The sequence below is a fragment of the Scylla paramamosain genome, chromosome 2 (genome assembly GCF_035594125.1).
Source record: "Scylla paramamosain isolate STU-SP2022 chromosome 2, ASM3559412v1, whole genome shotgun sequence".
Taxonomy (NCBI): Eukaryota; Metazoa; Arthropoda; class Malacostraca; order Decapoda; family Portunidae; genus Scylla; species Scylla paramamosain.
This window is the reverse complement of record NC_087152.1, coordinates 30,310,859-30,334,044: the sequence shown is the minus strand read 5'-3', so window position 1 is coordinate 30,334,044 and position 23,186 is coordinate 30,310,859. Positions and strand designations below refer to the sequence as shown.

At 38.0% G+C, this 23,186-nt stretch overlaps 1 protein-coding gene and 1 long non-coding RNA gene across 4 annotated transcripts in view; one reads left to right on the top strand and one right to left on the bottom strand.

Moving 5' to 3' along the window:
- The window catches only part of LOC135112938 (uncharacterized), a 33,833-nt gene extending 11,336 nt beyond the window's left edge, over window positions 1-22,497 (bottom strand). Inside the window, exons 1-3 of the mRNA XM_064027895.1 lie at window positions 21,981-22,497; window positions 20,392-20,609; window positions 20,064-20,241 (exon numbers count right to left, since the gene is read on the bottom strand). Coding sequence (XP_063883965.1) covers window positions 20,064-20,241; window positions 20,392-20,609; window positions 21,981-22,107 — 523 coding nt within the window. The 5' untranslated portion in view covers window positions 22,108-22,497. The remainder of the gene's footprint in view (window positions 1-20,063; window positions 20,242-20,391; window positions 20,610-21,980) is intronic.
- The window catches only part of LOC135112946 (uncharacterized), a 46,042-nt gene that overhangs the window by 2,014 nt on the left and 20,842 nt on the right, over window positions 1-23,186 (top strand). For all 3 annotated transcript variants that reach the window (XR_010274636.1, XR_010274640.1, XR_010274632.1), the window contains exon 2: window positions 17,453-17,576. This is a non-coding gene — a long non-coding RNA (uncharacterized LOC135112946). The remainder of the gene's footprint in view (window positions 1-17,452; window positions 17,577-23,186) is intronic.

Genomic DNA, 23,186 nt, shown 5'->3' with positions numbered 1-23,186 from the left:
CGAATTCTGTGTAACTGTATATCTTAAGGTGCGTCCACACGGTCGAGCAATGTCCGATGAACAAACACTGCTACCATATCATAAAGCGAAGCAGGATGACGTCATAAGCGTTTAAACGAGGGAAGTTGATATGGCAACAAACAGTGCTACCAGATAAAGTTGTAAACCATAGTTTCTACTCAGATCACCAGACAAAGACCGGCAAACAGTGTTCGAAGCTGATGTCCGTTAGCAACACGTAGGTATTTACGTCAGTGTTAGTGTGGATTTCGGCGACAGGTGGTGCACAAGAAGATAAAAAAAAAAAAAAAAAACAAGAAAATTGCACTATGCAGCATAATAATTACTGCACTGTGTGAGGACAAGGTGACAGGAAGGGAATAGTGCAAGGACTGGATAAAAACACGAAAAGAAAAGGGAAGTCGCAACCATTTTACATGAACTGCGTATTGGTGAGAACTAAGCAAATTAACAGACCCCGGTAACCAAGTAACTTTGCTCATCGTGTGCCTGGCAGTATCGTATACTTCCAAGCCTCTGTCCCACCAAGATCTATATACACCAGACATTATTGTACCGGACAGTGTCCGGTACAACTCTTGGTGCTCTCTCTTCTGACGTCATCAGCGAGCCTTTCCGTTTCCCATTGTATCCAGTAACAGTTTTGTCCGACGGACACTGTTCGACCGTGTGGACGCACCTTGACCTGTGGAGAAAATAAGAAACTATTTAGAAATAAAAAGTTGATCTTTTGTGTCACCGCAGCTATGACACGCCTGTCTAGGATCTAGTATTTTCAGGCAAAGCTCTTGCATATAAAGCTTCATTATTCTACGAAACAAAGACGAAATCTGCTTGTTTCCCATTATGGGTTTATTGCTGGTTTTATTTCCTTTTATCCTAAGATTAGACTTGTCGCCTCATCAAACATTTATAGCTATAGCCTACATGCAGTGACAGCCGTTGTGCTGTCACTGTGAGCTGGGTCAGGGCTAACATTATCGTTGCGATGGTGTGTCGTGTATTTGACCGGTTATTGTATTTTTCTTGTAGGGTCTTGTATCATGTAATGTCCAAAGCTGGAACATTGTGGAAATCTCCCTGGGTGTGTAGCAGAGGTCTAGCAAGGCAAATCTACTACCGTGCAGCAGCATGCGACTATAAAAGAGAGAGTTGGCCACTCTGATATGAATTATAAATTTGCTACTCTGGAGGATTTCAGTGTAATGGAAGGTCAAAACCTAGGAAAAATGTTTACTTTCTTCCCCGTCTCAAGTTGGGAGACGAAATTTTTTTTCTTTTTCTTATTCGGTAGATTTCGGTGTTTTGAATCAATTTGCTAACCGTTTCCGTCGGAAATCATCCGCTTCCCCATCCCTCTACCACTAGAATTGCTTTTTTTTTTTTTTTCAATGAAAACGACAGAGTAATACAAAACACGTTGAAATTTAAAAAATAAAAATAAATCGTCCTCACAGATAACACATTACAATATCACTGTTGCCCCCACTCCTCCCCCTCGTAAAGTAACAATTTGCGAAAATAACGAATAATACATTGATGGAAAACACGCCGAAATCTGCATAAATCGTCATCCCAGATAACATATCAGAACGAGTTGCTTTCATCCTTTGCTGGGAACAATTTCCCCAAACCTAACCGAATATAATAAAAAAAAAAAAAAAAAACCGAAATCTAATCTAACTTGACCTAACCAAACCGAATTAATTTATAAAACACCTTACCTGGCCATCTGGCAGCAATTATTTGTGGTCACCCTCCTCGTCACTAGAGTCGTCAAGGAGGGATAAGGGAGGAGACTGAATAGAGCCAGCCTGCCTGGAGGAAGAAGGAACGCAGGAGGGTCTCTTCCTCGGGAGCCTTGATGAACAGGTATCTGGCCAAATATTGGTTGAGATATCTGGTCCGAATACCAGGCCATTTCACCCACTCCTTAATGTCCCTCCACTGATGTTCAGTATTTTGTGTGGACACTGATATCAGCAGGATCAGCAAAGTGCTCAGAGCGATTCACTGCAAAATGGGTGTAGCCTAAAGCACTCATTTTATTGTAAGCACGCCATTGGTCGCTTATTATCACTGACCTTGGCCGAACATATAGTTGTATGAATGGGATCGGCGTACCCTGGTCTCACCCCATTTTAACGGACTCACCAGTGGCACAATGAACCTCTCCTTTGTTTCTCACTATATTCCCCCAATGGGCCAGATTTGAGAGAGAACCTGGTCCCTCACGTACTTCCGTCACTTAATCAATGTCTCGTCCACTTCGACAATGATTCCAGGACCACCGATGCTGCTTTGGTAATTCAACCAGTAATCTGTAACTTCACTACAGAAGGAACGCCAGTCGACAGAAGTATGGCTAGATATTTGCAGGTACTTCACTACAATTCGGTGATCCCATTGCTTACTCAGCCAGTGGCTGGCAAATAAAGTAACTTTCCATGCTGGAAGGTGAGTGTTCTGCAGGAAGGTGCCCTTTCCGTATGCAACAGTGAAGTCACAAAAACTGCTGCTTAGTTTTGGGGATCACGTGGTTTGCCCTGCACCCACAACTTTTGGTACTTTCATGGAAACTACAGTCACTGTTGCAGTTCTTACACTAAGTCTTGACACCTTGTGGCAGAACACCGTGTTCCCTCAGGAAAGTTACCGCTGCTTTGTTTCTCTTATAAAAATGGGAAATAACAGAGAAAATTGTCAGAGCAGCCACCACATAGGGACATCTTAGCTAGTCTGATTCAAATTCAGCCCGTGTCTCGCTTCTTCAACAAAACAAAGTTCCCTGATAGGCTGAAATAAATAAGCATTTGTTTTATTAGCCTCACAGCTTTGTCTTCATTCAAAGGTACCAAACAACATTAATTATTCCGCACCGGTGCACTGAGGTCACACACATACGAACACACTCGACTTCACCGTGATTGACAGTTGACGATTTAATGTGAAATGGGATGGGTGTGTCACTTTGGGCAGTTGCCTCCTGACACTACGGTGTCATCCGCTGTGAATGGATAAAATGCCAAAAATCGCTAGTGGTGTTATAACAAATTTCCGAGGCATATATATATATATATATATATATATATATATATATATATATATATATATATATATATATATATATATATATATATATATATATATATATATATATATATATATATATATATATATATATATATATATATATATATATATATGGGACTGAAAATACTCAGAATAAAAGGTTCTATCTAATGAGAGAGGTAAGAATTGCCGCTGTTCCATGGTCAAGAAAGTAAAATAATACCAAAACTTGTCCCATCCAACAGTAGAACAAAGCCCCCATACATGCAGTCTTAATTGATAGGACAACTGATAAAACCAGATTGAACCAGTTTTGTCTGGCCAGTTTGAGCATGTATGAGAGCATTTTGAACTGAAGGGAGGCCGGAAAAGTGGTCGGATTAACTGGAGCACATGTTGAAAACTGGCTGTCAGTTCGTGCTAAATGACGTCCAGTTTGTATGTGTATGGGACGGCCTGCAGTCCGGGTGTCAGTCATTAGTTCCACTCTATAATGGACCATTATAATCCGACTAATTTGGTACTTCGGGTATTGACTGTACCTCTCCACGCAGTTGCCACCTCAACTCTGGAGTGACCTGACCTGACAATGGCCAGCAGGGCGCAGCCTGGGGAATTCACGTGTCAAGGACACTGGGGAAGCAGTGCCGCACGACCTGTACACATTGTCAAGTGTACTGAAAGATATATAGTGCCATTCATCTATCATCAAATCGAAAGCTATTAAAAAGAAAAAAAAAACATACAGTCGTACATAACTTATAATAATTTTGGAATAGTTAAGGCAAAGAATAACAGTGTGAGCGAAAGAGAGGTGTTCGTATCCCTGTCGACTGTGAACGTGACATCAGTGTGGGACAGGAAGAGCCAACACCAAGAGTACCAAGTTAGTCTGGTTCCACTATAGTGATGTGTGATACAATCTTTTTCTTTAATTAGTTTTGACTACTTTTATGGCCAGTAATACATCATTATTCGATTACCTTCACTTGAAAATAAATTATGCAATGGTATATTAGTAGAGTATATAAATTATATTGTTATGGCTTTAGTGTAGTTGCTGCTTTGGTATGCGATCTACACTTTATATTGTGATCTACAAGAAAAGTTGTACTTTTCTTTTATTATCAAGAGACAAGGAAAACACTTTTCTAGATTCCAAGATAATGGTTAGAGTGAAGAGGAGAAGCATGAGTGGAATGTCTGTTCGAGTGTCGAATTTCCAGTCCAGAATGTTACAGAATCAAATAACAGCGAGGCTGAAGCAGAAAGCAACCGAAACCATAGAAAACGAATTGATGGTGCCTGGGTTTTCGGACTGAAGAAAGATGGAGATTGCTGCTAGTTTTACGTACAAAGAAGAAATCGTGAAACACTGGAACCCATAATTCAAAGAGAAGTTGCAGAAAATTGTTATCCATTCTGACGAATAGACAACATATTCTAATTTAAATAATTTAAACTACCATTATTTAACCGTCAACTATCAGCGACATTGTTGATCCAAACACTGAAGCAAACACTCAGGCAAATGAAACAAGCTAGCTAGTTTCAAAAGTTCACATTTTGAAAAAAAAAAAAAAAAAAAAAGACTAAAAGAAACCATCTTCCAATCACAGCTTGGTTATTTCTGCTGGTGTATGATGAAAGAAAAATCTATTTCTTATTTTCTAGCTGATGTTCGTTCGACTCGCTGATAAAATTAGTAAACTTGTTTCAAATTTGCTTCATTTTATTTATTTTTTAATAGTAAATGAATAAAATTTTCTGCTGTTTTCTAAAACAAATATATATGAAAAAGGTAGTTATTTTTTTAGATTAATATATGTATATGTAGAGTGATTTAGGCCATAATAAATAAATGAAACTTGTAGATTGCTTACCAAACTAGCTCTCTCTCTCTCTCTCTCTCTCTCTCTCTCTCTCTCTCTCTCTCTCTCTCTCTCTCTCTCTCTCTCTCTCTCAGCCAAACACTAAATGATAAAAAACAAGTCTGGGAAAATGAGAATAAAAATATTAATAGCAGAAAATTTAACATATATCATCACGGAAGTCACATACTTGTGGCTATAAATAAGTATCAAGTTTCTTTTAATTTTATATGAACTCGACCTTATTACAGTATATCCCATGCATTTATGCATTTACTATGCAACAGATTAATATATATTAATATACATTAATTATCCATTGAAATGCATGTGTCTTGAATGTACATTTAATGTGTAATTATGCTGAGGATAATCATTTGGTAATCAATTACTGGGAATTTTAATCAATTGCTGAGAAATTATATCCTGTAATTAATGTAATCGATTACAAGTAATCAATTATGCCCCTACACTATTCCACAACTACCGTCATGGTGTTCTTATAGGAAACTTACTGTCACAGACACAATAGCCGTGTCCTGAAAGAGAAAAAGTATTTTGGGGCGAATTCATAAATATTTACAGGGGATACCCATGCCTTCGCAGGTAATTAAACCAGTCACCTCGCACCACTCTCAAAACGTAGTTCTGATAAATTTTGTATGTGAAAATTTTTAACCTACGTATGTACTCGTAACAGCCATTGTTTACACCATTTGTTTCAACAATTTATTTATTTATTTATTATATATATATATATTTTTTTTTTTTTTTTTTTTTTTTTTCATTTTAGTCTTTTGCATCTAGGATTGCATCTCTGGTTGCTTGATCAGCTATACTTAATTGCCTTTGAAGCCAACAAGGGAGGAGACCCATTATAAAACAAGGATCCAGTCCTCTATCTGCAGATGGTAAGGGAGTTCTTGGATATCATGCACAAGAAGTGTGTAGATTGAAGGTAGCTGATTGCCAACTCCTGAACTGGAGTCACTGTAGATCTAACTCCCCTCGTGATTTCTGGTATCTAGCCAAAAATATCTCCAATAACTTTGCTTCTTCTTCTTTCCCTCCTCTACTTCAACCAGAAGGCACCACTGCTATCACATCTATTTCTAAAGCTGAACTCTTTGCTCAAACCTTTGCTAAAAACTCTACCTTGGACGATTCTGGGCTTGTTCCTCCCTCTCCTCCACCCTCTGACTACTTCATGCCACGTATTAAAATTCTTCGCAATGATGTTTTCCATGCCCTCGCTGGCCTAAACCCTCGGAAGGCTTATGGACCTGATGGGGTCCCTCCTATTGTTCTCTGAAACTGTGCCTCCGTGCTTGCACCTTGCCTAGTCAAACTCTTTCAGCTCTGTCTGTCAACATCTACCTTTCCTTCTTGCTGGAAGTTTGCCTACATTCAACCTGTTCCTAAAAAGGGTGACCGCTCTAATCCCTCAAACTACCGTCCTATTGCTTTAATTTCATGCTTATCGAAAGTTTTTGAATCTATCCTCAACAGGAAGATTCTTAAACATCTATCACTTCACAACCTTCTATCTGATCGCCAGTATGGGTTCCGTCAAGGCCGCTCTACTGGTGATCTTCTGGCTTTCCTTACTGAGTCTTAGTCATCCTCTTTTAGAGATTTTGGTGAAACTTTTGCTGTTGGCTTGGACATATCAAAAGCCTTTGATAGAGTCTGGCACAAAGCTTTGATTTCCAAACTACCCTCCTACGGTTTCTATCCTTCTCTCTGTAACTTCATCTCAAGTTTCCTTTCTGACCGTTCTATTGGTGCTGTGGTAGACGGTCACTGTTCTTCTCCTAAATCTATTAACAGTGGTGTTCCTCAGGGTTCTGTCCTGTCACCCACTCTCTTCTTATTATTCATTAATGATCTTCTAAACCAAACTTCTTGTCCTATCCACTCCTACGCTGATGATACCACCCTGCACTTTTCCACGTCTTTTCATAGACGTCCAACCCTTCAGGAGGTAAACATATCACGCAGGGAAGCCACAGAATGCCTGACTTCTGATCTTTCTAAAATTTCTGATTGGGGCAGAGCAAACTTGGTATTGTTCAATGCCTCAAAAACTCAATTCCTCCATCTATCAACTCAACACAACCTTCCAGACAACTATCCCCTCTTCTTCAATGACACTCAACTGTCCCCCTCTTCTACACTGAACATCCTTGGTCTGTCCTTTACTTATAATCTGAACTGGAAACTTCACATCTCATCTCTAGCTAAAACAGCTTCTATGAAGTTAGGTGTTCTGAGACGTCTCCACCAGTTTTTCTCACCCCCCCAGCTGCTAACTCTGTACAAGGGCCTCATCCGTCCATGTATGGAGTATGCTTCACATGTCTGGTGGGGTTCCACTCATACTGCTCTTCTAGACAGGGTGGAATCAAAAGCTTTTCGTCTCATCAACTCCTCTCCTTTAACTGACTGTCTTCAGCCTCTCTCTCACCGCCGCAATGTTGCATATCTAGCTGTCTTCTACCGCTATTTTCATGCTAACTGCTCTTCTGATCTTGCTAACTGCATGCCTCCCCTCCTTCCACGGCCTCGCTGCACAAGACTTTCTTCTTTCTCTCACCCCTATTCTGTCCACCTCTCTAACACAAGAGTTAACCAGTATTCTCAATCATTCATTCCTTTCTCTGGTAAACTCTGGAACTCCCTGCCTGCTTCTGTATTTCCACCTTCCTACAACTTGAATTCCTTCAAGAGGAAGGTTTCAAGACACTTATCCACCAATTTTTGACCACTGCTTTGACCCTTTTATGGGACTGGCATTTCAGTGGGCATTTTTTTATTAGATTTTTGTTGCCCTTGGCCAGTATCCTTCCTACATGAAAAAAAAAAAAAAGGTGTCGAGGAAGTGAGGTGCACATAGTATTGCATGATGTGCTGCTGCAAATTAAAGATTTTCAGCACAGTCTTAGGGTGGGGAAGCAGACTGCTGATGTAATTTGTCATCTCTAAGGGGGGGAAAGGAACCATCCATGAAGATGGGTGTGTGGGATGTGTATCTGTCATTGTGCTTGCTGTGGAAGAGTTGTGCTAGTTGTGGCAACTTTGTGGTGTGGAAATTAGCCAAATCTAGGGAGATGAATGAGGATATGTTATTTTGTTATTGTTATTATTATTATTATTATTATTATTATTATTATTATTATTATTATTATTATTATTATTATTATTTATTTATTTATTTATTTATTTATTTATTTATTTATTTACTTTATTTTATTTATTTATTTTTTTTATGTAGGAGGGACACTGACCATGGGCAACAAAAAATCTAATAGAAAAAAAGGCCCACTGAGATGCCGGTCCCTGAATAGGGTCCAAAGCAGTAGTCAAAAATCAAAGGATAAGTGTCTTGAAATCTCCCTCTTGAAGGAATTCAAGTCATAGGGAGGTGGAAATACAGAAGTAGGCAGGGAGTTCCAGAGTTTACCAGAGAAAGGGATGAATGTGATTAAGAATACTGGTCAACTCTTGCATTAGAGAGGTGGACAGAATAGAAGCAAGAGAAAGAAGAAAGTCTTGTGCAGCTAGGCTTTGGGAGGAGAGAAGGCATGCAGTTAACAAGATCAGAAGAGCAGTTAGTTTGAAAATAGCAGTAGAAGGTAGCAAGAGATGCAACATTACAGTGATGAGGAAGAGGCTGAAGAGTCAGTCAGTCAGAGGAGCTTTTGATTCCACCCTGTCTAGAAGAGTGGTATGAGTGGAACCCCCCACACATGTGAAGCATACTCCATATATGGACAGATAAGAACATAAGAACATAGGAAATAAGGGAAGCTGCAAGAAGCGACCAGGCTTACACATGGTAGTTCCTGTATGAAATATACCTACCTATTTCCACTTATCATCCCCATCCATAAACCTGTCTAATCTTCTCTTGAAGCTCTCTAATGTCTTAGCACTAACAACATGATTACTTAATCTGTTCCACTCATATAACACTATTTGAGAACCAATTTCTTCCTATTTCTTTCTTAAACCTAAATTTTTCAAGCTTGAACCCATTATTTCTTGTTCTATCCTGGTTGCTGATCCTAAGAATTTTGCTTACACCCCTCTTGTTATGACCCTTATACCACTTAAAGACTTCTATCAAGTCCCCTCTTGACCTACGTCTCTCTAAAGAATGTAAATTTAGCAGCTTCAGTCTCACCTCATAAGGAATACTCCTCATCCCCTGTATCCTTTTAGTCATTCTTGTCTGTACTGATTCTAGTAGATCTATACCTTTCTTGTCATGTGGGGACCAGAACTGCACAGTGTAGTCTAGATGAGGTCTGACCAGCGCTAAATATAACTTAAATATTACTTCGGGCCTTCTACTTTTAATACTCCTAAAAATGAATCCTAATACCCTATTTGTCCTGTTTCTGGCCTCTAAGCATTGCTCTCCTAGACGGAGTTCAGAGCTAACTATAACTCCTAACTTTTTCGTACCCTGAACCTACCAGAGTTTCGTTGTTTATTGTGTACCTACTGTGTGGGTATCCTCTACCTATGCTAAGTACTTTGCATTTGTTGATATTAAACTGCATTTGCCATCTGTCCGTCCATTCATTCATCCTATCTAAATCTGCCTGCGAGGCGATGGCATCCAATTCTGACCTAATTAATCTACCTATCTCTGTGTCATCTGCAAATTTACTATCACTGCTAATTCTGCTATCCAAGTCATTGATATATATTAAAAACAACAATGGCCCTAATACTGATCCCTGTGGCACCCTACTAATTACATGACCCCACTCAGATTTAGAGCCGTTTATTACAACTTTTTGTTGCCCATGACCCATGACCTTATCCAGCCTAACACCTTCCCATCTATCCTGTGTGCTCTAACCTTTCTCAGGAGCCTCTGATGGGGTACCTTGTCAAAAGCTTTACTAAAGTCCAGATATAAGATGTCATAACTATCACCAGTATCTACTGCCTCGTACACTTTACTGTAAAAACTTAACGAGTTCATCAGGCAAGACTTCCCCTTCGTGAAGCCATGCTGTGACTGATTTATCAAGTTATGCTTGTCTAAGTGCTCCCTAATGTTCCTTGCTATTGTTGACTCCAATATTTTACCCACAACTGAATTTAAGCTGACAGGTCTATAATTAGATGCTAGAGTTTTATCTCCTTTCTTAAAGATGGGTACTATATTAGCCTGCCTCCACATTACTGGTACCTCACTTGACTCAAGTGACTTCCTAAAGACAGAAACTAGCTGCTCACTAATAACCTCTTTGCATTCCTTAAGTACTCTGGGATATATTTCATCTGGTCCTGGTGTCTTGAACTTTTTTTGCTTATCTATCTCCTGTTCCACTACATCCCTAGTTATAAAAATATGTCAGCTTCTCTTTTTCATCTGCTCTAAATATCTGTCCACTATTTGGCATATCCTGCATGTTTTCCTAGGTGAAGACCATTAAGATAAGGCCCCTGTACATAGTTACCACCTTGAAGGGTGAGAAAAACTGGCAGAGACATCACAGAATGCCTAACTTCATTGAAGCTGTTTTAGCTAGAGATGAGATGTGAAGTTTCCAGTTTAGATGCAAAGTGGAATGGGAGAAATGAGTAAGGTAGAAGTTGATAGAGTATGGGGAGGGAGTGAGGAGTTGCAGATGAGGGCAACTGTCTTTTCCAGCAGTATCAAGCTTACAGGTGGACCCAAAAGATTAGATGTACTACCAGCAGATGGGAAGAGACACAGCAAAATATCTTTGTCAGATATGATAAGATTTCTTTTATCATTTGGAATCTGCTTTTACCTTTTGCTATAAGTTTTTCCAGATAACTAGACTGAATGAAAATGTAATTCCAATTCCTTGTTCTTCGTGCCTTCTGTAGTTTAGCTGTGTTCATCAGAATATTTTTTTCCCTCCAGTGTGCATAGTGTTACATTATATGTGTTGAAGATTAGCAACCACCCAGTAGTACAATTCTCTAGTCTCTTTATGCTTCTTTGCTAGTCTCACCATCAGATAGAATTCTTATTGTTCTGTAGATTTTGACATTATCTGCAAAGAAGTGGATAATGCTGGCTATTGATTCCAGGCTAATTACAAGATCACTGATGTAAATGATTGAAAGGACTGGGCCAAGTACTCATTCTTTCAGGGATTCCACTATGCATAGGTAATCATTGAGATCATGACTGATGTATCATGAATCTGATACATGAAACCATTTGCCTGTAACTAAATGTGCAGTGGAACCATCTTTAATCTTGTTTTTTTTTTTTTTCTATTCACAATGTTCTTGATTCCTAACATCCTTGAAATCATTTAGGTAACAAGATATAATGTTATACCTGCTTCCACTACTCATTTTGCATATCTGTCTGGAGACAGTGTGTGTCACTGTTCATGGGAAAATTAATTGGAGCTGACAAACATTCTTCTTTGATAGGTTTTTATGTTGCTACTGTTTATGTGGCAACAGTGTTCTTGCATCTCATACAAAGATATTTAGCAGCTCTGATTAATCTTCCTATTGACAGAGTGATATCACAGATGACACACCATCTTCAGACAGCCATGTGAAAAGGGTAGCATGAAATGGGCCTTGGGCATTTTCTGTTCTCTCTAAATCCATGCTGTGCATCTGAAATGAAGTTGTTTTCTATTAGTTGTCATGATTATTTAGAGATGGATGGTGCTTTACAGTAATTTGAACACAACTTTTGTTAGGGATACTTGTCTGTAGTTTAGAGGCTCAGTTTTGCTTCCTTTGTTATGTAAATTGATGACATTTTAGTTTGCCTCTGTCTCCAGTCCTTAGTGACATTACTTGTCCACTACTGCTGGGAATATGTTGAAAAGCAAGTTGCTGATGGCATCAGCATATACTTTAAAGACAACTGAGGATACACCATTAGATCTTGGTGCATTGTTGGGGTTAGGTACACTGAACTATTCTGTAAGTAGAGAGTGAGTGTTTATCCACATGAAAATGAAGAGAAAGGGATAGCCAGACTAAAGTGTGGCAAAGCTGGAGGCATAGACAGAATAACTGTGTAAATGTTAAAATATTGTGTGAAGTGGTAGTAGATTGGATGTTTCTTATGTAATCTGGCATGGAGGCAATGTGAAGTACCTTACCAGAGGAGTGAAGGAGGGCAGTTATTGTACCTCTGTACAAAGATAAAAGGTTATAGGGATGAGCATAATAATTACATGGGGGGAAATTTGCTTTGTGTACCAGGTACCTAAACTCTGTGGAAAGGTATTGACTGAGAGACTGATGAAAATTAATAAAGTGAAGCAACTGAGGTCAGTGAGGAAGAATATTCAGGAAAAGGAAGAAGCTGTGTGGATCAGATTTTTTGTAATTAGAATAGAGGAGTACTTATGAAAGGATCAAAAGTTGTATGCAGCATTCATAGACCCTGATAAAGGATATGATAGTGGATAGGGAAGCCCCTTGGATGTTCTTAAGATTCATGGTGTAGGAAGGAGTTGAGGCATTATATAGAGATGCAAGTGCATTTGTGAGAGGAGAAGGAGAGCTAAGAAACTTTCTGTGCAGGAACAGGAATGAGACAGGGATTAGTGATGTCATTTGTTTAATATTTTTTTGGATGGCTGTATGAGGGAGATGAAAGCTATATTAAAGAACTTTGGTGCACAGCTGAAACAGAATAGAGGGGAATGGTCTGCACCAGCATGTCTGTTTAGAGATGACATTGCCTTACTAGCTGGGAGTGAAGGGGAACTTCAGTGGGTGATGGATCATTTCCATAGGATATATGTGAGATGGGAACTGAAAGTGAATGTTGGGGAAAGTAAGGTTTGAGAAGAAAAAAAATGGAGGTGTGTGATCCTAGGATACCTTACAAGTTAAGAGTGCCACCTGTAACCAGGTGTGAGGTGGTTATGAAAGGAGATAGAAAGAATAGAAGAGGTAAGTAAGTATCTGGGGACATTGCTAGTTAAACATTGTGGGTGAGATGGATGGAGAGGAGAGAAAGGGTTGTGAAAGGTAGATGTGTCATAGGATCACTTGCAAGTATCATGAAAGGGAGAAATGTGCCTATGGATGTAAAAAGAGATTTAAAGAATATGGATAAATCTACATAGAAGAAGGCACAGCAATCAAGAGTGAGTGCTGTGGAGATAAGTTACCTGAGAGGGGATGCAAGATTACAAGATGGGAGGGTGAGAATAATGAGATGAGAGATTATTTTGTATGAGTACCTGTTTAAGTGGTGTAAATAGATGTGTGGTGGAATGGAAGAAAAAGGAACACACTGAGGTGGTTTGACCATAAAGAAAGAGTGAAGAGTTTGTAAAGTGTTAATGGGAGAGAAAGGCCACTTGGCAGATGGAAAGATAGGATAAAGGAGTACATATATCAGAGAGGTTTTGATAGAGGCCAAGTGCTTGAACAAGCAAGAAGGTAATATTTGAACATGGAGAGGTTGAGGTTCTTCTGCTATAGTCATCCCCTTCGGGAATCATTGCTGAAGGGAGCAAGGTATCAAAGATATAGATAGCTAAAAAGTCAGTACTAATAGCATTAACACAACATGAATAATTACAAACATAAGTTGGAAATATTTTATTTTATTTTTTTATTAACTGTCTTCAAAGGAATGACAAATTAGTAATCATTGCCAGTAATACATTTGTATTTTAGGTTTGTGCAAAAATTCTGAAGTTGCAAAGTGAGTTGAATCTGAGAGTTCAGATTGCCATGATATATATCTTAAATTTAATTTTGTTCAAAAATGAGTCAGAATCTGTTTTAATATCCAGTGTTGGTCTGAAGTCTTTAGGATGGCTGAATGTCATTGAGACCATGAGCATTAAGTGTTTGAAAGCTTATAAATAATCAAAATCCATTCTGAATTATTTAAATGATGTTTAACTAACAAAAATGCTGTATACTGGATTGCACAGATATTGTATGTAACTCAATTTGATAAGAGGAACCTTGTAGCAGCCTACTTCAAGGAGAAAAGTTTTGACCCAACTCTACATTACTTTGGCATGAGATGAAATGCAACTGTGAAACAGCAACAATCCTGTACTATTCTCAGTGGTATTAACCTGTTAAGTGCCTACACATTATAAATGTTGTGTAACTTTAGTGCCAAGGACTGTAAACTAGATAGAAAGACAGTCCACTCAATGTTAAATTTTTGCTCTCCCTGTAACGGTGGCACCTCCAGCATTCAGAGGGAAACATTACTTTTGTTTGCTTAAGTTTACCATTACCTGTACCATTTGAGACCAAATTATTCTTGAATTATCATGCCCATTAGCCTCACTGTTAAAGATTTGGCTGCAGAAATAATAGATTTATGCATCATGTTAAAGTTTGATACAACTGAGTACTTAGTACTGAATACTTACTGATAATCCCTTAAGTAATCAAAGCTGTAGGTAAGTACCATCATTCCATCTAATCACTCTACATTCCCTTTGCAAATTAATAAATTCCACAACTGCTCTCTAGTTGTTGTGCCACATTTTATGGCAAAGCTACTGACGATAATGTTAGCAAGGACTCTGTACGAGTATACTAGTATATAGAGGGTCCCCTTGATTTTAGCAAAGCAGTACAATTCTTTATTCCTCCATGGACACTAATTACTCCCTTTGTTTACTCAAGTAAATGATTTTTAAGACAGCTATCTCACATTTCTCCCTTCTTTTGTATGGTATATTTTCATAGCCTCACAACTGTATAACAATTTATGCTTTGTACAATAATAGGCTTTGGTGAGGCTCCAGCTCTGAGTTGTGTGTTAAGACTGATAAAATGCATTGGTTACCAATATACTTTTTTTTTTTTAAGTGGGAGATTGCTCTCCATTACATTGCTTTGTTTCTAAAAGGCTCTCCATCCTATTCATATCTTTCTGTTGATTTGTTTTTCATGGTCTGGGCTCATACTTTTTTATTTACATATTTTATCCTCTAAATCATGGGTGCCCTACTCTTTTGTTCCTCTGTACCCCTTGTACATTTCTATAGGTTCCCATGTACCCCTAAATATATTAAGGATAAAAAAAAAAAATTGTCAGTGGCAGTCGAGGGAGTATCATGATAAATGTGTCTCAACCCTTACATTTATATCTATTAGCTTATTGATAATTTAGTTTAGTTTAGCACTAAACTTCACATGATCTCAATGTTGCCAACCTAACACACCTGGCCTCCCAGAGGACACATCTTTGCTAATTCCTTGCTCTTACGTCACCTCCAACTGTACTGCTCATCAAACACCACAATTTACTTTTACATTTTCAAGTTATGCTGTACTCGAAAATACTTGTAAAATGTTCAAGTGGAGTCCAAGTAACATACAAGTACATGATATTGTATGAGTACATGTACCAACTTGGGCACAAGCCTGATATTGATATGACTTCTTTTTACAACAAAGCTATGGCAACAGTGCTGGTGACAAGTAACATCATCACATCTTCACCATAATCTAGCTGGCTCAGTACAGAACTGAGTGACTCATGCTGGTGGCGCCTGCCAGTCTCAAGTTGATAATATACACATCCCGTACCTGATCTTTTCAGGCCTATCTCAGATTGCAGTCAAGGGAAGCTCCATAATAGTGAAAACTAAATGTTATTCACCTACTCTTGATATAATTCAAATAAAAATTTTGTTTACTAAAATAAGAAAATTAGAAAACAAAAAAAGCATTGTGCAATCTAACTGCAGATTACAACACCATGTATTGTACATTAGTGGTTATTCTCTGAGACCCATTGTACTCCCTGAAAAGTGCAAATGTACCACTGGGGGTACATGTACCCCAGGTTGGGAACCCCTGCCCTAAATAAATACTGTATATTCTTGAACATATACTATGACCTCATTCTTGGTTCAGATTTCTTTGTCTGGTGTAAAACTATTGAACACTTTTGTTCTTTTCATATTCATCCTCAACCCTTTCTTAGTATCTTTGTATAACTGTAAAATCATGTCCTGAAGCTTATCTGTGGGCCTGCTTAACAACTCAAGTCATGGTGTCATCCATAAATTGAAGGTACCTCTGTGAATATTGTAATTGCCTTGTATAATCTCTTTATTCATTCTTGATACAGTATCAGCATTATTTAAATCACCAAGAAGACCCTATCATTGCTTGCTTGCTTAATAATTATCATGTTTGGTGACAAGGCTGTGTCATAAGTAATGAGTCAGCATTCACAGGCTTGTTTGGTTGGCTTCTTGATGAGATCTAGAAGGTCATGTCTGGAAATTATACTTTGCCCTAAATCTACTACTTATAAGATGTTTATCATAATGCTTAAACATACTGCTAAGATATTAGTGCAAAGTGAACTTGATTGTTGGCGTGATAGGTGAAGCAGGTAATTGCTCACTGCAACCACTCTCACACCACACTTCACTGCATGAAATCTTTTGAGGTGGATTCAAGGAATGATCATGAGTAGGTTGGTCAAAATGCCAAGTAGCCATTAGGCTGATACAGAACCTGCCAATTGAATAATTCAGTATGACACCAGTGACACATGAGTTGATTACACAAAAGGAAGAAGTTCTGAGTCTACAAAACAGTTACCTTTCCTCTCAGGATCCATAGGAAAGCAAAAAAAAAGGACAAACCATTATTCCATTTGGAATTATTTGAACAGTACATGGCTGAACAAGACTGAATACCCATCTTGGGAATGTATATGCAAAGAGCTGTTTGAATTAACAAACTGCACCTCTCCCCATGTTCTTCAGTGTGATGGCTGAGTGTTTTATCTCTCTGGTAACTTAGCAGGGCTGTGTTCACATGGTGACCAGGTCACCCATTGGAGTGGACTGCCCTCCTAGTATAGACAGTTCTTGCTAGTGTGCAAGATTATTTAAATTTATTGTGCTGCAAATATTTTGTGCCTGGGAAATACATGAACTCACCACATATGTTTGTCTCCTCTGTCCTTCCCTCCCACACCCATGCTGACCTCCAGCCCTGGCACATGATTCTAGAGAGGTCACTAATCTTGGTTCATTAGTGGCTGCCAGCATTGAAATAATAATTATATAAAATATTACGATAGGAAAATATAAAACATTGAATGTAAATTAGGCATAAAGGTGTATTCAGTTGTTATATAAGTGAAATATGATAAGAAATAATGAAAAAGGTAAAAATGAAATGCTTATTTAGCACATATCAAAGTAAGTCTTGGAGTTATTTTCATGTACATAAGCATCTGGAATATTGTGCACATACATCATGCATTATAAGCTCCGAAAAATCACACTCTGATACGTGTGTCAAGCCCATGAGACTGAGGGAGATCTCTCAGTGCTAATTGTGAAGAGAAAAGTCAAATTACAAGCCAGATACCCAAGATTTTGCTCATCATCAGTCTTGAAGGGCATTTTTTTTTTTATTAATGGTCATTAAGGTAAACAAGTTTTATGTGTATTACCATTACTTTTTTCTTCTTCAACAAGTTCTTTAATTTTCAGGAAAAAATGCAAAAATGGCTGGCATAGGGAGGCATGTAGAGGCATTCAGTGGTTAAGCAAGGCCATCACTGAAATTAGAAGTACTGACCTCTGTAGACTTGATGGTTCAGGCAGCTTATAACAGGTAAGAGCAATATTATTATTTAAACATTTGTTCTTTCTTAGTACAATGCTGACATTGTTTGTATATGCCAAGACAATAGAGTTTAATTTCATGCATCAAAATGAAGTAAAGTTATTACAGATTTTTTTTTAGGATCAATGAGAAATGTCAGGTTTATTAAAAAAAAAGTCTAGTAAGCCTTGTACAACTAATTTCAAGATGGAACTATTCCTTTGAGTGTTATGCAAGTGGTATGAACTGTAGAGTAGTGGAATGAGCTGAAAGGACCACACAGATTTGGTATGGCCATATTGAGAGGATGAAGAGCAGGATTGTCATTAAAAGCCACCTCCCTGCCCCCCACTTAAAAAAAAAAAAAAAAAGCTGGGGGTTACAAAAAATTTACATATAAAAATTTAGTTTTATATCATATTGATAAATAAGTTCTATATATGTACAGATGGCTCCCTACTTGATGAAGCAGCTTTCCTACTTATTTTTCTTACAAAAGTGATATCTGTCATCTTTTTTTCATGGCAACTATCATTGGCTAGAGCTGCCTCTGATGTGAATCTTAAGTCTGGCTTCTTCCTCTTCCCCTCCACATCCCCATTCCCTTCCCTCTCTGCATCCACCATGCTTTGCATACTTCATTCATACATAAATACATACATACATACATAAATACATACAGTGTGTGTGCGTTTGTGTGTGTGTGTGTGTGTGTGTGTGTGTGTGTGTGTGTGTGTGTGTGTGTGAGAGAGAGAGAGAGAGAGAGAGAGAGAGAGAGAGAGAGAGAGAGAGAGAGAGAGAGAGAGAGAGAGAGAGAGAGAGAGAGAGTTAATGGGGGGGGATGGCCTTAGATGGAAGAGATAGAAAGGGGGTATGAGAAATGTATAAACAAGGAGGTAATGGAGATGAGGAGGCAGACATGGAGTGGGGTTGAGAAAGGTGTGACTTAATTGACATGTCATGACTTCTGGCCTATGATATTTACCTATGAAAATCCGTTGATTTGATATGTGGCTTTAGCTAAAAATAAGGGTAGGAAGGCTGCTTGAGCAAGTACAAAGCTGTCTCTACATATACATAAAAAACATAAAAGTAGTCAAGCCTGACCTGTTCGTTTCCTGTACAGCACAAGTTAACAAAGGCTTGTTCAGCCAGACCAACCTGTTTCAACATGATCTAAGCAAGTATCTGTCCTTCAGATAACACTTCAAACCTTTTGTTTCGCTCTAGATTATTTTTTAATTGCTTATTTAAGCTGATTTACATATAAGTAAAATAGATGAAACAAAAAAAACAATAAAACTCCAAAAAAAAAAGAATAAAACCAAAAAAAAACCCAGTGGGGTGGATTAAAAAAAATGGGGATTTTTCCAACCCTGATGAAGAGTGAAGACTTTGTAAAGAAAGTCTGTTAACAAAGTTGAAGGTGCTAAGAAGATATACAACTTGGAAGATGGAAGAATAGAACAATGGAATACATGTATGAAATAGGCATTACAGTAATAGAGGCCAAATGCTTTAACATGTAAGGAAGGAATGTTTGAGTCAGGAGAGGTGGAGGTTCTTCTGTCCAAGCCTTTAGGGGACATTCCCAGAGGGAGCAAGGCATCAGAAAGATTAATACTAGATGCATTATCTCCATAGTTAGAGCTGTCTAGTGATAATCCAAAACTATGATTCTTTCTTGTATTTAATTTGCATCATATAAATACAAAAATACTTTATACTGTAGTATGTACAATATACATTAATACTGGACCACTGCCTTGAGGGGTGACAATCACTGCAAATATATTGTTGATTTCAGTTTTGACTTATTTTCTTGATAGCTAATGTGCATATCAGAATGAGAATGCTATCATTGTAAAGCTCATAGAAAAGATGGTTTGAATGAAGTGTAGTATGTAAAATGTTCACAGAGTTTTGAGCTATGATGCTGGAAACATTTTTCTTTTTCTGCAGATTCGTTTTTATTGCAAAAAAATGCATGGAGTTGTTTTTACAATTTTTTTATTTTTTTTTTAGATAAATTCCATGTAAACCTAGTGATATATAGCATGTGCCTATTTATGAAATTCTAAAGGAAGAAAAGTACAACTAAATAATGCTTTGCAAGGCACATAAAAGTCAAAAATGCTTTCCAAGAAAAAAGGTTTGCACAGTATTGGGGAAAACTTATGAAACTTATGGTGTGTGAGAGGACCAACTTGGACTAGCAATAATAGTTCGATTTGCATTTTTGTAGTAATTTGTGTAAGGAAATAGTTATCATGGAATAATTGAATGCCTAAATAAATGTTAGTTTTGAGATAATCAGCTACTCACTGTAGGATGTAGCTGTGGTCATTGATTTTGCTGGGTGAGATGCAAGGAGAGCATAATCTGTGGTTGTTTTTTGCACAGGCACGTAGTGTGTGTGTGTGTGTGTGTGTGTGCGTGTGTGTGTGTGTGTGTGTGTGCACATGCACACACACACTGCAAAGACCTCCACTGTACCTGTTTGAGAAAAATGCTCGTTTCTGACGACTGTTGTTATTACATCATAGTCAACAATTACTTTGCTTTGTGATATAACCTCATCCACATTGGAGGCGTATGCAAACAATGGCAGCTTAGTGATCCGGCCTTCTTCCTCACTCGCTTTCACTTCACTTAAAATCCCAGATGTAGCATCCTGCCATGACACAGATTAGAATTAAAAATGGAACTGCCCAGTAGAAGAAGTATTGACTTTTCCAGCAGTGTTTGAAGATGAAGAGGTAATATAATGTGTGTGTGTGTGTGTGTGTGTGTGTGTGTGTGTGTGTGTGTGTGTGTAACATACCATTATTGCCTGCATGATTGCTCCCTGCTTGTGCAAAATTATGCCCACTGCATGGTCATCGACCACTGCCCTGAGGGTCTGGTAGGGCTGTGGCATGTGCCTCACGGCCAGGAGAGACATCAAGGTGCTCTCATAGCTCCGCATCAGCACCAGAGTTACCATCATCCACACCCCCAGCATCACATGCTCCCACCACCAAGCATTGCCCATCCACACAGCTGCTGACCAAAAGGGAAAGGTGTTACATAGGATAGCTGATATATATATATATATATATATATATATATATATATATATATATATATATATATATATATATATATATATATATATATATATATATATATAAATATATATATATATATATATATATATATATATATATATATATATATATATATATATATATATATATATATATATATATATATATATATATATATATATATAAAATACTGTTTTCATACATATTAAAATAGGTCTGGAGTAGAAAAAATAAAAATTTGCCTTAGATTACAAATATCACTAAAGAGGAGGATGAAGAATGAATTTCACAATTTAGCAAAGGTAATATACTAATTTTATTAGTGCCAGATCACATAGTTAACCACTAACCACATAGTTAGCTTTGATAAATGCTAAATTTCTCAGTCAAAAATTAATGTTGCTAATACTAAAATGATGATCCCATTAAAGATTTAGTGGATCATGATAACCATTAATAATTTATGTATGACTTTAGCTTTATTTCTTTTATCTGTTTAGTCAAACCAAGCCTAAGTGGCTTTGAAACTTCATTTCATTGCATCTTAAACATAGAGCTTCCCAAAGTAATGTATCCTATCAACATCAAATGGTGATCAATATGTAGTATGTAAATAACCAAAGGAACAAATTAAATAAAATATAATTCATACTCAACAGGGATAATTTTCACAGATTACAATTGCCTGAGTAGTAGTAAGAAGCAAGTGGTTAAACTGTTTAATGATAACAGTGATATAAAGCTGTTTAGCAAATTTCAACAGGTTGGTATAGGTTGAAGCATTTTCTTTGTACTATTAGAATCATTGCAGTATTTAACCAACTCATATTTCCACAGAGAAGCAGGAGCTATTTCAAGGCAGCTTAGAGTCTAGAACATATATTGTATTTCTGATGAACAGAGAAATTAGTTCATTCACAGAGAGTCACAGGACACACACCTGATCTAGTTGCTCTCATTCATGCCAGATCACCACAGACCCACTTGTGTAGCACTGCATAACATGTAGTGACACAGATCATCACTAATTCAGGAGTATACCGTTGCCTCACTTGTATTTTTATTTATTTTTCACAATTTGGTGTGCATTTAAGTGCAAAGATGAGCTATTTTGAAGAAGGTGAGACTGAATAACCCAAGATTACCTTAGGTATTTAATGTAAACAAAGTGGAACAAATATATAACATTTTAGGGTTAGAACTGAGAGCTGGATTGACTTTAATGGAAATTATTGCTCTGGTAAAGGTTGTCTCATTGGTGAGAACAGTGGGTAGTTATTAGTAAATAAGCAGATCTTCCTACCACTGATGTCAAAATACTCACACTGGCGAAGCACAATACTGAGGAAATGGAAGTTTCTTGTGACAAGATGTTCTCTATTAAAGTGGTTTTGCAAGAACTTTGTAGAAAGAAAGCTGATGGTGGAAAGCAGTAGAAGGGAAGCAATCATTGCTGCCCATACCCCTGGGCCAAGGGGCAGCAGGAAGGCCCATGGGTCCACCTCAGGACTTCCTCGACCTGCAAATACTTTGACCACCACGAAGGAAATTGGCCAAGTGAATTCAATGATTTCGTTGCGAGCAGCATCAATGGAAAAAGGTCCCAGGCCAATGTTGACATCCTGGAGGATGGAGATAGCCAGCTAGTAATTGAAGAAGTGCAAGCCCAACTATACATGCATATAAAAAATGTACCCATATCACCTATGCACTGCCATCATTGCCTATGGTTCTTTTTAAAAGGTCAAGATCATTTGGATGGTACTCATCATGGGGACTCCCCAGCCTGCACCACTGCCAAATTTTGTACTGGACAAATGACTCTCTCTCTCTCTCTCTCTCTCTCTCTCTCTCTCTCTCTCTCTCTCTCTCTCTGTCTCTCTCTCTCTCTCTCTCTCTCTCTCTCTCTCTCTCTCTCTCTCTCTCTCTCTCTCTCTCTCTCTCTCTCTCTCTCTCTCTCTCTCTCTCTCTCTCTCTCTCTCTCTCTCTCTCTCTCTCTCTCTCTCTCTCTCTCTCTCTCTCCTCTCTCTCTCTCTCTCTCTCTCTCTCTCTCTCTCTCTCTCTCTCTCTCTCTCTCTCTCTCTCTCTCTCTCTCTCTCTCTCTCTCTCTCTCTCTCTCTCTCTCTCTCTCTCTCTCTCTCTCTCTCTCTCTCTCTCTCTCTCTCTCTCTCTCTCTCTCTCTCTCTCTCTCTCTCTCTCTCTGTGTGTGTGTGTGCATAAAACATTTGACCAAAGAAAGAGAACAGATTTATTGGACTGTTATTATCTTCATGTTGGTGACTTTTGTTGTTCTGGTAATAGCTTCTGACAGATGAATTATACATTATCTATTCCTCTAATTGCCTTCTCTCTTTTTATGGGTAATGATTGGAAGTGCTCTGTTGGAAGATTATTGACTCAAAGATGTCACTCAATTCAGTGGCTGTTAACAGTGTTACCAGTATTCTTTCTGACAGAGTCTGTAGCTCAGTGTATGGTGATGACCTGTTGATAATGTTTTCTGCAGCGTGGATGCTATTAACTAAGAAGC